Raw genomic sequence first — 16,070 nt, forward strand, 5'->3', positions numbered from 1 at the left:
AAGGCCTCGGTCTTGTATTTGGGTACCACCTGGACACAGGGGCATGAGGGCATGGGGTGCTGGGTGAGGGAGTCAGGGCTGGACTGAGTCGTCACTGGTGGATGCCCATCGCCCCTGGAGACCCTGACCTGTCAAGAAGCAGCTTCTTGGGATTGACAAGTGACAGGACTGGTGGCATCAAGGAGGTATTGCGAGCCACCAGATTATCCTAAGGGTTTTCCTGGGACACTGTGTGCCTTGTGTTGGGTGGGCAGTGAGTGGATCTTCACGGTAAAGTTAAGCCAAAGGATGCGTAGGCTGATGGGAGCTCTGCAGTGCCAGGACACACAGTAATTAGCCAGTAATTTATTTAGTACTTAATTAATAAAACAACAACTCATCAGCTCAAAAGATTCTATCCCTTCCGTAAAATGTCTCATGTGAAGTGTAATTTCTATCATGAAGAAATGTGATTTTTCAGGATGCATATTCATCCCAGGAGAAGAAATACTGGAGTTCACCTGTACTTGCATTGTCCTCGCTTTTCTATCATGGTGTGCTCCCTCCTTCATCTTCCAGGCACAAAACCCATCTTGATTACACAGAACATGCTGAATGTCTCCTTTTACCAGCTGCCAGTCTGGACCCATGCACTTCCTATTTTTCTCCTGGTTTGCCTTCCCCTTACTCTTTAATCATTCAGACCTCTCTCACCAACCCAGTTGCTGCTTTGTGTTTCAGTGAGTTCAAGCTCACCCATCTCTCAGCAGTCTGTCTAATGGTTTCCTTAGCAAGACCCTCATAATTTATCATTGAATGAATATGATACGGATTGATATAAACACTATTTTTTTTTTAATTTCCTTTTAGTCATTTTAAAATACATCGTGTACTTAGCCATCCTTTTGGGAATATAAACATTACTGGAGGCAACAAAATAAAGAACTTGAGCTTTGTTTTTTTGAAAACTGCAAAGCCTCCCCAGGGACATGTTAGGGTAGATAACTGGAGGTCATCATTACAGACAGGCAAAGCACTGTGCTGAGAAAACTCTTGGTTGCTTTTCTTGAAGCACAGGGGCCAAGGCCTGACCCCTGGAAGTGGGAGGGGAGATCCTGCACCCCTACATCTGGTTCAGGGCTCTTCCTGGGGATCTGTGGGATGTGGTGGGCAGTGTGATGTCATGAGAAGAACACTGGTATGACACCTGCCAGCCTCTGCACAGGGTTGAAAGGAATCGATGAGGCCCCACCGTAATGAACATCTCTCCTCATAAGCTCTAGCCAAGGGGACAACAATGTCAGGGCTTTTGGGGCCCTGCATTCTTGCCAGCACCCTCTGCCTTCTCCTCTGCAGGCTTTCCTATGCTATCCAACATTTCTCTTTGTTTCCTTGAAATCTGCAGACACCCATCTCTGTTCACCCCCTTGCTCTCATCCTGGCATTTCAGTCATTTCACCAATGTCTCATCAACCCTCACCAGCTGTTCCTTGAAACACAAAGCCATGGTCTGATCACAGACACTCTTTGGTTGACCTCTGGCACCATAGCACAACCCTTTGAGGGACATTTCTTCCTCCTCGTGGCCAGTGCGTAACTTCCATGGTGCAGTCTGTGTCATTTTTTTTTTTCTCCTGCTCTTTGCTACTACCAGAGAAAGCTCCATCAGGGTGGAAACCACTCCTGAAGTAGGCATCCCAACCCAGCAGGCTCCTTGTGGCCTGTCAGCCAAGCAGACACAAGTCACCTCAGCAGCAGCTTCCAAGCCAGGGGCCTGCTGCTGGCCTTGCAGCTTCTTGGCTAGACACAGCCAAGCCTTGTGCCTGTTGCTGTGTGGTCATGGACTCAAGCAGAAGGGACAGGACAACCCATGTTGGGGCCTTCTTTCTGTCTGGGTCCTCCTGGCTCTGGAGGCAGAGGGGATCCCCCAGTCAGCATGCCAAGCAGGTGCCTTCTGCTGGCCTAGCAGGGCTACTGCCAGATGTCAGCCCAAAAGTGCAGATCCCAGGGAGAAATCAAAGGTGACCTGCCACCTACAGACAGAAGTGACCTCACAGTCACTGCCTCAGTCACATTGCTTCTGCTGGGGCAGGAGATCCTGAGGCAGAGCTGAGCTTTCTCTAGCCCCCTCGGTATCTCTTTTTCACTTTCTGGGTTAGAGATTATGCAAAGTTTTAGTAGGAGTGTTTGGTGTTCTGCTTGTGTTGTCATGTGGTTCAGGTATGGACAAGCTCTGTGGTTTACGGGTGTTTTACATCTGCCAGGGAGTCTAGGGTTAAATAGAGCATTTTAATGTTAGTTTTAAGGGAAGGGATTACGGTTATCAAGAGAGAAAATTGATTCCTTTTAGAGTGTTGTAGTAGCATTTAGGTTTAGGGATTAAAATTACTGGTTCAAATAATTAAGGGCCATATGTGGCTTTTTTAATTCATTGTTACTGCAGTATTGGCATTGCAGGAATGTTTTTACCTCTATGAAACCATTAATTTCTGCTGGCCATGCTCGTCTTCCCACACCAAAATCTCATATGTCTCTTGTCCAGGCTGCTTCTGACCTCCCCATATCTTATTGGGATCAGCTTTCTGATGACATCCGTGATCACATAGTATCTGTCTCACCTCTGTTGGCTACTCCATTCCTGAGAAGGAAGTCGTATTGTACTCAGGAGAGTAAAGGACACAAAGGTCTTTGTGCCCTTTGCCATGATCTGGCAAGATCATGGAAATGATCCTCCTGGAATCAATGTCAAGGCACATGCAAGACAAAGCGGTGATCTCAGACAACCAGCATGGCTTCACCAAAGTCCAAATCGTGCCTGACCAATGTGATGGCTTTCTACAATGGAGTGACCACATCAGACAACAACAGAAGACAAACCAATGTCATCTACTTGGACTTTTGTAAGACCATTGACACTGTCCCACATGACATCCTGATCTCCAAATTAGAGATATGCATTTGTTGGGTGAACCATTCGGTGGATAAGGAGTTGGCCTGAATGTCACACCCAGAGAGTGGTGCTCAATGGCTCTATGTCCAAGTGGAGGCTGCTGACAAGTGTTGTACCTCAGGAGTCTGTCCTGGGACTGGTGCTGTTTAATATCTTTACCTATGACAGACAATGAGATCAACAGTGAGACAGTACATTCTGTGCTTGTATCCCGGAAGGCCAACTGCATCCTGGGCTCCATAAGCAGAGGAGTGGCCAGCAGGTGGAGGGAGGTCACTTCTACTTCTACTCCTTGTACTCTGCCCTTGTGAGGCCCCACTTGGAGTCCTGCATCCATAACTGGGGCTCCCAGCACTAGAAGGGTGTGGGTTTGTTAGAACAAATCCAGAGGAGGGCCACAAAGATGATCAAGGTGTTATAAATGGCTCAGGATTCAAATTAGGATTAAATAAAAAAATAGGATTTATTAAAATAATATAAAGGAACAGAGGTAAGCAAACGGCGCTGGGTGCACCGGGAGTCTCCACTCCACCAGGACGCACACCAGTTACATCAAGCAGCTGATTTTTATGCTCCTAGACTAATACATATTCATTACTACTTCTAAAAAAAATAGATTATTAAAATTAGCTTCCGGGGTGCAGTCCCTCCTACTGGAGCATGCGCATCAGTCTCCTCTGGGGGTCTCTTCTGGGGGTCTCTAGGGGTCTTTCATGCTGAAGGCTCGTAGTCTTCCTCTCCCCTTTGTACTCACTTGGCACCGTACCAAGTTTATAGAACATTCTCTGCAGGTCTTGTCTCCCAGCCGTCCTTCAGCTTCTTTTTCCTTCCTCTTAATCTCTTGGCCCCCTGGCCAGATACCAAAGATCCGCATAGTATCCCATAACAGTCACTAGTTGTTATCAGTTGTTCTGAAACTCCCAGACATCAAACACAAATAGCTTTCTTATTGACACTTCACGAGTAATTAAAACATTCTTCCCCAGCCATTCACAGTCACATCTATAGCAGCATTAAGTTAATCTCGAAGAAGACAGGAAAAAAAAAGGCTGTAACTGTTAGAAATAGAAGTCCAAAATAACAAAAGCAAACAGGTTCATAAATTTAAGGAGTATTTTCTGAAGACGTGATAAATTGACTAGAATGAGGGGGAGACTGGGACACACTGCATCTGTGGTTCAAGAATTAAATTGCCAGTGCAGGGCCCAGAGGCAGACAGGATTCAAACAGAATTGTTCTTTATGGACACGAATTGTTAAAACATTCCTCACAATAATATATAATAATATATAATAATGATGATGATAGTACTACTAATAATAATGTGTACAAACAAGTGATGCACGATGCAATTGTTCACCACCCACTGACCGATGCCCAGCCTAACCCCGAGCAGTCCAGCCCTCCCACCCCTGCTAGCCACCCCTATCTATTGTTTAGCATGACGTCAGATGGTATGGAATATCCCTTTGGCTAGTTTGGGTCAGCTGTTCTGGGTCTGTCCCCTCCCAGCTCCCGCTGCACCCCCAGCCTGCCCGCTGGCATGATAGGGTGAGAAGCTGAAACGTCCTTGGCTTGGTGTAAGCACTGCTCTGCAACAAGTAAAACATCAGCATGTCATCAGCACTCTTCTCATCCTAATCCAAAACATAGCACCCTACCAGCAACTAGAAGGAAAATTAACACTATCTGAGCTGAAACAAGGAGAAATGCTAAACCTAGAGGTCACAAATTCCCTGATATTAACTTGAGGTAAATTAGAAAAGTGAGATAGCCAATTTATTGCTACATAAATATTACCACTAGAATCAGTTTCTTCAGTGTGGCTTTCAGCTCCTGGTTCCTCATGCTGTAGATGAGGGGGTTCACTGCTGGAGGTACCACTGAGTACAGGAATGACACCACCAGGTCCAAGGATGGGGAAGAGATGGAGGGGGGCTTCAAGTAGGCAAGTATGGCAGTACTGACAAAGAGGGAGACCACGGCCAGATGAGGGAGGCACGTGGAAAAGGCTTTGTGCCAGCCCTGCTCAAAGGGCATCCTCAGCACTGTCCTGAAGATCTGCACATAGGACAGCACAATGAAAACAAAACAAACTAATGTTAAACATGCACTAACCACCAGAAGTCTAACTTCCTTTAGGTAGTCTGAACCTGAACAGGAGAGCTTGAGGATGTGGGGGATTTCACAGAAGAACTGGTCTACAGCATTGCCTTGGCAGAGGGGCAGGGAAAAAGTAGTGGTAGTCTGCAGGACAGCATCAAGAAAGCCACTGCCCCAGGCAGCTGCTGCCATCTGGGCACAAGCTCTGCTGCCCACGAGGCTCTCGTAGTGCAGGGGCTTGCAGATGGCAACGTAGCGATCGTAGGCCATGGCAGTGAGAAGGAAATATTCTGCTGATATAAAGAAGAGAAAGAAAAAGACCTGTGCAGCACAGCCTTGATAGGAGATGGTCCTGGTGTCCCAGAGGGCATTGGCCATGGCTTTGGGCAGAGTGGTGGAGATGCAGCCCAGGTCGAGGAGGGCGAGGTTGAAGAGGAAGAAGTACATGGGGGTGTGGAGGCGGTGGTCACAGGCTACGGCGCTGAGGATGAGGCCGTTGCCCAGGAGGGCAGCCAGGTAGATGCCCAGGAAGAGCGCGAAGTGCAGGAGCTGCAGCTCGCGTGTGTCTGCGAATGCCAGCAGGAGGAACTCGCTCACAGAGCTGCTGTTGGGCATTTTATGACATTGAATGCAGTTGTCTGTTGAAGAGGAGAAGGCAGAAAAATGTTAGTTCACACTTCTCTGAGGGAGACTTATTGCAAGTCTTAGAGCACCCTCCAGCCTGAGCATCTCTCTTTTCAGAAGAACCTTTCTGCAGCTCTCTTACCTGATCTCCAGATGGTGCTGGCTGAGAGTGGCACTGGGAGCAGGGGCTGCTGTAGGCTGCAGAGGAGTCCTCTCTGCTATACAGCAGGAAGGAATCAGGAACATGGGGGAAGCTCAAGTTCAGTTCACTGGTCAGATCAATGAGCTTTTCAGTGTTATTTCAAACAACTCCTCTGAATGCAGAGTTACACAGGCCACTGCCCACATGTCGTGTTCTAATCTACCCTGTGTTTGCTGTCATTGAGCCACAGGACCACCCAGCTCTGGAGTGTCCCTGAGAAGCAACTGTAGAGAACTGAGAGCAGAAAATCCCCAGTCCAAGTGCAGCTGGACAGAAACCTCACCTTGTCTCTGAGTGAAATTCTCACACAGATGGAGCTTGGGAGAATCACCTTCTCTGAGCTCTACCTTCTCTTCTACCCCTGCCTGCCCCAAAGCCCATGGACTGCAGGGGAAGAGGAGGCCAGGGAGGGGCTGCTCCAGGGGAAGGTGTCTGCACTGCAGGGCATGGCCGCAAGGTGCCCGAATCCCCCCTGCCATGGCGTTTCTGCCAACAGCTCCTTCTGGCCGCCTGCCCCTCTCTCTGCTGCCTGCAGCTGTCCCTGCCAGGAGATGCTGCTCTGCGCCCACCTCTTCTTTCCCCCTACCGATGTGCACAGACCCCATCTCACTCGGCTGTGCTCAGCGCTGCCCTGCAGCACCCTGCCACCAACAGGGCCCTGCCAAGGGGCACCTCCATGGCTGCAGGAGTTACAGGGCAGCTGACAGAGAGCCCGGCATGGCCAGCCAGGGCAGGGTGTTCTGGGCTGACCGGGGGCACCTGGCTTAGGGCACTCCAAGGGGCTTCTGCCAGACTTCCTCACCTCACACTGCAACCCAGCAGGACTCTCAAAGCCTACTGCATTGCCCACTGCCCTCCCAGAAACAACACCCAGCACGAGACCCTTCCAGGAGCTGCAGCTGCATGGCCCTGCAGCCAGACCCTTACCTTGTCAAGGGCTGTGCAGGTTTCTCCTGCAGGCAGCTCTCAGCATCCTCCCACTGCCAACTGCCTTCAGCCCCTCTCTCATTTTCTTCTCTCTGTGTCTGTGCTTCTATGTCTCTTTCCTGATGTGCTGTGCAGAGGAGCTGCTCCTGGGCACAGCTGTCTCTCTGCACCACGGCCCTCTTGCCACGAGCTCCCCTTGGGCTCACGAGCCCAGCCCAGCTCAGCAGCACAGCACCAGCCAAAGGGAATGCAATCACCCCTCTGGGGGCTTTGCTGATGAGCCCACGAACCTCAGGCACTCCGAGACAATTGAAGACAGCTCTCCAGAAGTCCAAGTCAGAGGCAAGTTTCCTGCAGTGTCCCCCTGAGGGCCAGCACTCACACAGCCTCCCTTGGAGCTCGTTAGAGCAGAACCCTGGAGGCAGTGAGGACAAGGAGACAAAGGCAATGTGAAGGTGACACTGATGTGTAGGAAAAGTGGATGTGTGTCAGCAAGCTCAAGGGCCAGGACTTGACATCCATCCCATTTTAAGGGGGATCCTTTCCCTTGACAGGTTACTCAGGGCTCTTTGTGGGGCAGTAGGACATGGGGATGTGCATGGCCAAGTGCAGGAGAATGGTACGACCCCTGCCTGGTTCATGGGTGGGGGCGAGAAGGCAATGAGGCCCTGGTGCTTTACCAATCAGCTGTCTCCTCTAAGGGCTCAGTGGCAGAGACAACAGCCATAGCCATGAACACAAAGACCTGGGTCCTGCTGGGACTTTGAGCCTTGCCATAGCCCTTGCTCCTCTCCAAACCAGGATGGCCTAGAGAATCCCAGACCTGTACCTCTTCACTGGTTAGTTGAAGACACTTGTCCTTGTGGTGTCATACCGGATCTGATATGAGCATGATAACTCAGATCTTTTTGGTGGCCGTGCTCCTCATGAGGCAGCTCTGTAGGAAGCTGGTCTGGTTCCTCGTGAGGAGGCACCTCTGCTCATATGGCATCCCTTGTGGTGCCCAGGCCCTCCTCGTCCTGTGTACTCTGCAGTGTCCCAGTCTGCTCTGATGTGTGATGTTACTCTCCCTCTCGTTCAGGACTGGGCTCTTCTCCTTGTAAATGTCTAGAGGTTTCTTTAGACAAAATCCTGTAGTTTCTCAAGCTCCCACCACACTGATGCTCTGTTCTGTCAGATGTTCCTGTCCACAGGCAGACAGTTGAGCCTTCATGTGATTGTGCTGTCTCTGACAAGACAGCAGTATTGGGAGGTACAGGGGACACAGAATCACACAGAATTGTCTGGGTTGGAGGAGACCTCAAGATAATCGAGTCCAACCTCTGACCTAACACTAACAAGTCCTCCACTAAACCAATGTTTGGATAATACAGGAGTAACTGGCTAAATGGAATTGCAGCACAGTCACAGAAAGGTAGTGGGTGGAAGGCTGCCAGATTCTACTTTTTCTGTTCTTCATTCTCATGCATGCTGTCAGTTTCTCAGGAGCTGTGTCCTAAATGTTATGGGGCTGTGCAGGACAAAGTTAGAAGGGCCAAAGCCCAGATGGAGCTTAATCAATCCATTTCTGTCAAAGACAATAAACACTGCTTATATAAATACTTTAAATTAAAGAGGATTAAGAATCATCATAAATTATTGGATGTGGGGGGAAACCTGGTGCCAAGAGATGAGGTAAAGGCTGAGGTACTTAATGCCTTCTTTGCCTCTGTTACTAGCAGCAGGACCAGTTGTTTCCCTGGGTTTTTCTTCCTCCTCATGGCCAGTGCCCAACTTTTAGGGTTGTTTGTGTCTTTTTTTTTTTTTTTTTTCTCTCCTGCTCTTTCCTACTACCAGAGGAAGCTCCATCAGTGTGGAAACCACTCCTGAAGTAGGCATCCCAACTCAGCAGGCTCCTTGCGGCCTCTCAGCCAACCAGACACAAGTCACCTCAGCAGCAGCTTCCAAGCCAGGGGCCTGCTGCTGGCCTTGCAGCTTCTTGGCTACACACAGCCAAGCCTTGTGCCTGCTGCTGCCCACTCATGGACTCAAGCAGAAGGGACAGGACAACCCATCTGGGGGCCTTCTTTCTGTCTGGGTCCTCCTGGCTCTGGAGGCAGAGGGGATCCCCCAGTCAGCATGCCAAGCAGGTGCCTTGTGCTGGCCTAGCAGGGCCACTGCCAGATGTCAGCCCAAAAGTGCAGCTCCCAGGGAGAAGGCAAGGGTGACCTGCCACCTCCAGACACAAGTGACCTCACAGTCCCTTTGTGTGACACGTTCCTGCAGCTGCCCTATCAAGTGCAGAGACAGAAGTGACCTCACAGTCCCTGCCACCATCACATTCCTCCTGCTGAGCCATGAAATACTGAGGCAGAGCTGACCTCTCTCTCACTATCTAGGTACCTGATTTTCTCTTTTTGGGTTAGAGACTAAGCAAAGTGTCCTGGTTTCAGTTAGCACAGAATTAATTTTCTTCCTAGTAGCTGGTGGAATGCTGTGTTTTGGCTTAGAATGAGAAGAGTGCTGATAATACCCCGATGCTTTAATTGTTGCAGAGCAGTGCTTATACTAAGCCAAGGACATCTCAGCCTTTGCTCTGTCCTGCCAACGGGCAGGCTGGGGGGTGCAGTAAGAGCTGGGAGGGGACAGACCCAGGACAGGTGACCCAAATTAGCCAAAGGGGTATTCCATACCATCTGACGTCATGCTAAACAATATATAGGGGTGGCTAGCCGGGGGGAGGGGGCCGGACTGCTCGGGGTTAAGCTGGGCATCGGTCAGCGGGTGGTGAGCAATTGCATTGTGCATCACTTGTTTGTACATACTATTATTACTTTCGTATTATCACCATTGTATCATCATTATTATTATTGTTATTATTATTTTGTTATTTTTTTTTTTTCCTGTCTTATTAAACTGTCTTTATCTCAACTCACGGGCTTCACTTTCCATTTCTCTCCCCCGTCCCAGAGAGGGAGGGGGGAGGGTGAGCGAACGGCTGCGTGGTGTTTAGCTGCCGGTCGGGTTAAACCACGACACAAAGTTTTAGTGGGAGTGTGTGTTCTGCTTGTGGTGTTGTGTCTGTGGTTAAGGTATGGACAAGCTCTACGGTTTAGGGTATTTTTAAGTCTGCCAAGGAGTCTAGGGTTAAACAGAGAGTTTTCATGTTACTGTTAAGGGAAGGCATTAGGTTTAGCAAGAGAAAAAAAAAAAAAGAAAAAAAAAATTCCTTTCTGAGTATTGTAGTAGCATTTAGGTTTAGGCATTAAAATTACTGGCTCATGTAAGGTAAGGGCTATATGTGACTAGTTTAAGTCAGTGTTACCACAGCATCCACATTACATAAACACTATTACTTCTATGAAATCATAAGTTTCTGCTGGCCAAGCTCTTCTTCCCACCCCAACATATCACATCTCTCTTGTCCAGGCTGCTCTTGACATCTCCATATCTTATTGGGATCAGCCTTCTGATGACATTCATGATCGCAGAGTATCTGTCTCACCTCTGTTGGCTCCTCCATTCCTGAGACACTATTGGCATGGTAGTTAGAAGAGAAAAGGACACAAAGATCCTTAGGAGCATCCTGCACAATGTGCCCATCAGTTCTGCACTGCCACAAAACTGCACTTCCTACGTACAAGTTTTGTTTCCAGAATGGCTTTTATTTTTTTATTTTTTTTTTCTCATGCACGGTTCTGTTTTGGATGTGCAGAGATGGAATAAGGAAAGTTAAGGAACAGATGGAACTGATCTTCTCAAGGGATGCAAGGAATAATAGGAAGGGATTCTACAGATACACTGCTCAGAAAAGAATGGCCAAGGAGAGTGTACGCCCTCTGATGGATGAGAAGGGTGCACTGGTAATGACAGACATGGAGAAGGCTGAGGGACTCAACAACATCATTTCTTCAATCTTCCCTGCCAGTGAGGCTTCCCAAGTCTTTCATTTCCCTGAACCTGTAGATGGAGGCTGGGGGTGCAAAGTCCAACCTGGTGGGAGTTAAGAGCAGGTCCAAGACCACCTGATGACACTAAACAGGTACATGTCTATGGGGCCTGATAGCATGCATCCCAGGGTCCTGAGGGAACTGGCTGATGTAGTTGCCAAGCCTCTCTCCATCATACTTGGTGGCTGATCATTCTGCAGAAGAGAAGGCTCCAGGGTGACCTCTTTGTGGCCTTTCAGCACTCAAAGGAGACTTCTAGAAAAGATGGAGAGTGACTCTTTGCTCAGTCGTATGACAGGACAAGAGGGAAATGTTTTTAAAGTAAAAGACTAGAGATTTAGACTAGAGATTAGGAGGAAACTCTTCACCCAGAGGCTGTTGAAGCACTGGAACAGGTTGCTGAGAGACCTTAGGGATGCCCCATCCTTGGAACTGATCAAGAGCATGTGAGATGAGGCCCTGGGCTACCTGATCTCATGGGGGGCATCCCTGCTTATGGCGTCCATGGACCGGGGCTTGGAACTAGATGCCTCTAAGGTCCCTTCCAACAGGAGCCATTCTCTGATTCTATGGTCTCACTAGCTATGCCTCAAGCATGACTCCCATGCCATCAGCCTTCCTGTGGTCTCTCACCTGACCAGAACAGAAGGTGCCTCACCATCATCTTCAATGCCTTGTGCGTGCTTCTGGCCTTTATGGCCCCTATCTGTGCCACATTCCTCATGCAGGTCCATCAACTCCAGAGACAGAAGTGACCTCCCAGCCTCCTTCACAGCCATTTGCCTCCTGCAGGCCCAGCACATCCTGAGGCACACCTGACCTCATCCCAGCATTCCCAGCCAGCTCCACCTCGTGGCCTCTGATCTGATCACATACCTGTCACCTCACATGCCTCTTTCAATGCCATGGGACTGCTGCAGGACCTCACAGTCCCTGCCCTACCCCAAGCGGACAAGCAGCTGAAGTTAGGGATAGGAGTGGGGTTGAAGCTGAGATGTGCTGTGTGCATGGTGGAGGGCTTTGGGGGTTAGATGATCAGGTTAATGTTTAGGAAGTAGAGGTCACCCTCCAGGGTTAAGGGAATGGCAACGGTATCAAGGGAGGGATTGGTGTTCTGCTCAAGGTGTCTGCTCAGGATCTGGGATAAGGACAAGTTTTGAGGTTTTTAATTTAGATTTGATCTGAGGTGTAGATTCAATAATAGTATTTTAATCCTTAGTTAGGCTTAATTGTCCTCCTGTTTACCCTTCTTGTAGAAGATGCCTTTCATGTCTGGCTTTTCAAAATCCCGAGTAACGTCTCTCCTTTATCTGGCCTTTCCAAGGTCTTTGAGAGAGGTCTTATGATGACATCTGCAGATCCACTAGAACCTGTCTCATCCTTCCCACACCACCTCTAAGCAACTTGAGGACTGACTGGGAGGATGATGATGGTTTGGGAAAGAGCTTGGTTAAAATCTCCGAGGAGGAAGACCAAAAGTTCTTCTCTCTACTAGAGAAACATTTATTCATGCCAATGAGTATGTCCTGTTCCTGTGTGGAAAGATTAATGTTATGATTGCTTTAAACAAAATGCTGTACCAAATGTTTGAAGGGCATAAGATACTGATTTTTTTTTTCCTTGGCGATTGTATTAGTAGCTTATGTTATGCGCTGTTCTGCGCTTCACATGGAGAGAGATGATCGTGTTATAGAAAACAATGACACTTGTGAGGACAAAAAAGCAGGTGGATAAAACTTTGAGTCTGCCAACACAGGACACACACACATGAAAACTGCATGATTAGGAACAGGAAGATTGGATACAAATACAGATTACAAAAGCAAAACCATGAGTATCACCGTGGCACTGCAGAACAGCTCCAGCAATGGGGCAAAACCACGGAAGGTGTCCACGACACTGGGGCCACAGAACTGTATCTGGGAGGAGGAGAAAGAATTCCTGTACATGAGAGAAATTCCCCTGGTTCAGGTACAGCTGCCTTCTGGATTCAGACCTTCCACTTCCCGAGCCTTGCAGAGAACAGGGATGGCATACAGCCCAGGGCTGACTGTAGGACATGGTCCCCAGCAGGAAGTACTGCGGTCATGCAGAAGGTGCAACTGAGAGTGCTGCCACCTCTGTGAGCAAAGGAGGTGCTGTCCCCAGCCAGGAAGCTGGCCAGCATCTGGCGTAGGGTGCTGGAGCTGTACAAGGCCTGCAGGGAAGATGAAGAAGACCATGGGCATCTGCAGGTGTTTGGTGTCAGGCACCAGCATAGTGATGAGGGTGTTCCACATCACAGTCACCATGCTGGTCAAGTAACAGGGGAAGAAGAGATTTGTGTATGGGTAGAGGATCTTCCATGTGGATTACTGGGAAAACTCAACAAATGCTTAGTGTCCAATTCCCTTCTTGGAAAACCTTTTAGAGCATTCAGTTCCTCCCTCTCTTGTTAGGACACATTTAGAGGGGTGAAGAGATCCCTGCCTGTCATGGCTGAGGTGTCCTGCCATGCAGTGGGAACAGAATAGAGGTTAAGGGAGGGAAACATTTGTACTCATGTTTGATAACCACAGTCCAACAGCACAAATCACACTTTAAAAAATCAGTCTCTGACATCTACAGAGAGAAGCAGTTGGTGATGAATTCAGTCTGCTTCAACCACCACACCCCAGCAGAGACCCTGCTGCCTTTGGGAGCTGTCAACCCTGAGGCCTTGGGGACACCTTGAGGGAACCCAAGGGCACAGAGCAAGCAATGCCATGGTCGGGTGCTGTGCTGCTGAGCTGGGCTGGGCTCCTGGGCCCAAGCAGAGCTCCTGGCAAGCGCTGCAGAGAGACAGCTGTGCCCAGGAGCAGCTCCTCTGCACAGTGCAGCAGGGCTGGGGGCTCTGACAGCAGCTGGCACGCAGAGAGGAGAGAAGGAGAGAGGGCTTGGAGGCACTGAGGAGCGCAACAACAGAGGGCAGCGTGTGGCAGGACACATCTGCAGGCTCTTGACACCGTGAGGCTCTGGCAGCAGGGCACTGCAGGTGGGGTTGCCAGAGGGGTCTTCTGCAGCTGGCACATCTGATGGATGATAGCATCTGCCTGGGTCATTGTCTCTATTTCTACAGAAAGGAGTAGAAAAGGCTTTAGAGAATGGGAAATATGACTGGATATTTCAGGAAGAAGACCAAGGCAGGGGCTACCTGAAAGGCAAGACTTTTTTCGTAGCCTGTGCTTGCAGATTCCTGCAGTGGAGGGGAGGCAGGTTTCATGGTAATGGATTGTAGGTATTGTAGTGGAGACTGAGACTCCAAGAGAATTGCAGTGTGAGATCAGTTTGTCAGCAATTAAGTTTATAAAGTTCCTACGCACACCTCAGCCCAGAAACTGCACCAACATCATTTTGTGGTCCTCTCAGGTTTTATCCTAGCTGATCTTTATGAGCTGCAAGCCCCCTGATGCCCAGTGCTGGGAGACATCTCTGTTTTTGGGAGGTCTCTGCAAGCTTGAAGTGAGCACAGATCATTTGCAATGAGGATGAGCTGCCTCATCTGCAGGCAGAGCTGCAGCACAGGAGGGTCTGCTGAGTGTCCGTCTGTCCCTCCCTGGCCTTGCCTCCCCTGGCAGCAGCACGCTGGCATTCCTCCTGGCTTCTCCAGCTGGCCGTGCTGCTGCTGGTCTTGTTCCCAGGCTGGCTGGGGATGGGGGTTTCACATGCCCATGGCATGAGTCCTCAGTGTGCCTGGGGGAAAGGGAGTAGGGGGACAGGGTGAGGCATCTGGAGATGGACACTTTGAGCCTGGATTCCTCTGCTCTCAGCAGGGTCTTTGCTCTTTTCAATCAAACATGTGAGTACAACTTTCCTGCAACACTTACAGGGCAGCTGAGACCGTACTTGATGGACAGACTGGCTGTCCTCCCTAAAGAACACTGTGCACTAAAGTCACAGTCCCTTTTTCTCTGATAATGATCTACAAGGATTCCCTTTGAGTCCAGTAAAAATAGCCAGGATCGGTGGCTTGGAAACATTCCTCAGGAGTGGTGGGACAGCTGAAAGAAAAAACTCAAAATACAAAAATTTAAAATAAAATTTAAAAAAGCCTCCACAATTCTGCCTTGCAGTTTGGTGAACTGGGAGCAACACTGGGGAAAACCTCTTTGAGATCAGGAGGGAAGAGAAACTGACATTTCCCCATGTTCCTCTTCACTTCTTGCTGTAGGACAGGACTGGCTCCTGCATTACCCACAGTAGAGCCGCCTGTTCCAAGAGACAGCCTCAGGCAGAATGAATCAGGATGCAAGAAAGGGATCTGCCAAATGTCTGCCAGAAAGTACACAATATAGGCAATGATTTTAAATGAGAAACTGAATTTGTTTCCCTCTGATACATTTCTTGTACATTATTACTCTCATCCTCTTCTTTGCTCAGGACCACATCCCGAAAAAAGCAGATGTCCAACAGAAGCACCATCACTGAGTTCCTCCTGCTGGCATTCGCAGATACACGCGAGCTGCAGCTCCTGCACTTCGCGCTCTTCCTGGGCATCTACCTGGCTGCCCTCCTGGGCAATGGCCTCATCCTCAGCGCCATAGCCTGCGACCACCGCCTGCACACCCCCATGTACTTCTTCCTCCTCAACCTCGCCCTCCTCGACGCGGGCTGCATCTCCACCACTCTGCCCAAAGCCATGGCCAATGCCCTCTGGGACACCAGGGCCATCTCCTATCAAGGATGTGCTGCACAGGTCTTTTTCATTGCTTTCTTGTTTGGAGCAGAGTTTTCCCTTCTCACCGTGATGGCCTATGACCGCTACGTTGCCATCTGCAAGCCCCTGCACTACGGGAGCCTCGTGGGCAGCAGAGCTTGTGCCCAGATGGCAGCAGCTGCCTGGGGCAGTGGTTTACTCATTGCTGTCCTGCACACGGCCAACACATTTTCCCTGCCCCTCTGCCACGACAATGCTGTGGACCAGTTTTTCTGTGAAATCCCCCAGATCCTGAAGCTCTCCTGCTCAGATGCCTACCTCAGGGAAGCTGGTCTTCTGGTCTTTAGCGCATTTTTAGCATTTGGTTGTTTTGTTTTCATTATGGTGTCCTATGTGCAGATCTTCAGGGCAGTGCTGAGGATGCCCTCTGAGCAGGGCAAGCACAAGGCCTTTTCCACGTGCCTCCCTCACCTGGCTGTGGTCTCCCTCTTTGTCAGCACTGGCATATTTTCCTACTTGAAGCCCCCCTCCATTTCCTCGCCATCCATGGACCTGGTGGTGGCATTTCTGTACTCGGTGATGCCTCCAGCCCTGAACCCCCTCATCTACAGCATGAGGAACCAGGAGCTCAAGAATGCAGTGAGGAAACTGTTTCCATACATGCTTCTTAAGCATCCATGA

General features: G+C 49.5%; 2 protein-coding genes across 2 annotated transcripts; one reads left to right on the forward strand and one right to left on the reverse strand.

Moving 5' to 3' along the window:
- Positions 1 to 4,714: 4,714 nt before the first annotated feature.
- On the reverse strand, positions 4,715 to 5,647 carry LOC311428054 (olfactory receptor 14C36-like; the record flags this gene model as incomplete). The annotated part of the gene is made up of 1 exon (XM_084539616.1): positions 4,715 to 5,647. One exon carries the CDS (start codon positions 5,645 to 5,647, stop codon positions 4,715 to 4,717), a length of 933 nt encoding a protein of 310 aa, XP_084395742.1.
- Positions 5,648 to 15,134: 9,487 nt separating this feature from the next.
- LOC311428055 (olfactory receptor 14C36-like) lies at positions 15,135 to 16,070 on the forward strand (the record flags this gene model as incomplete). The annotated part of the gene is made up of 1 exon (XM_084539617.1): positions 15,135 to 16,070. The coding sequence occupies one exon, from the start codon at positions 15,135 to 15,137 to the stop codon at positions 16,068 to 16,070; it is 936 nt and encodes a 311-aa protein (XP_084395743.1).

The sequence above is a fragment of the Aythya ferina genome (assembly GCF_964211825.1).
Source record: "Aythya ferina genome assembly, contig: HAP1_SCAFFOLD_29, whole genome shotgun sequence".
Taxonomy (NCBI): domain Eukaryota; kingdom Metazoa; phylum Chordata; class Aves; order Anseriformes; family Anatidae; genus Aythya; species Aythya ferina.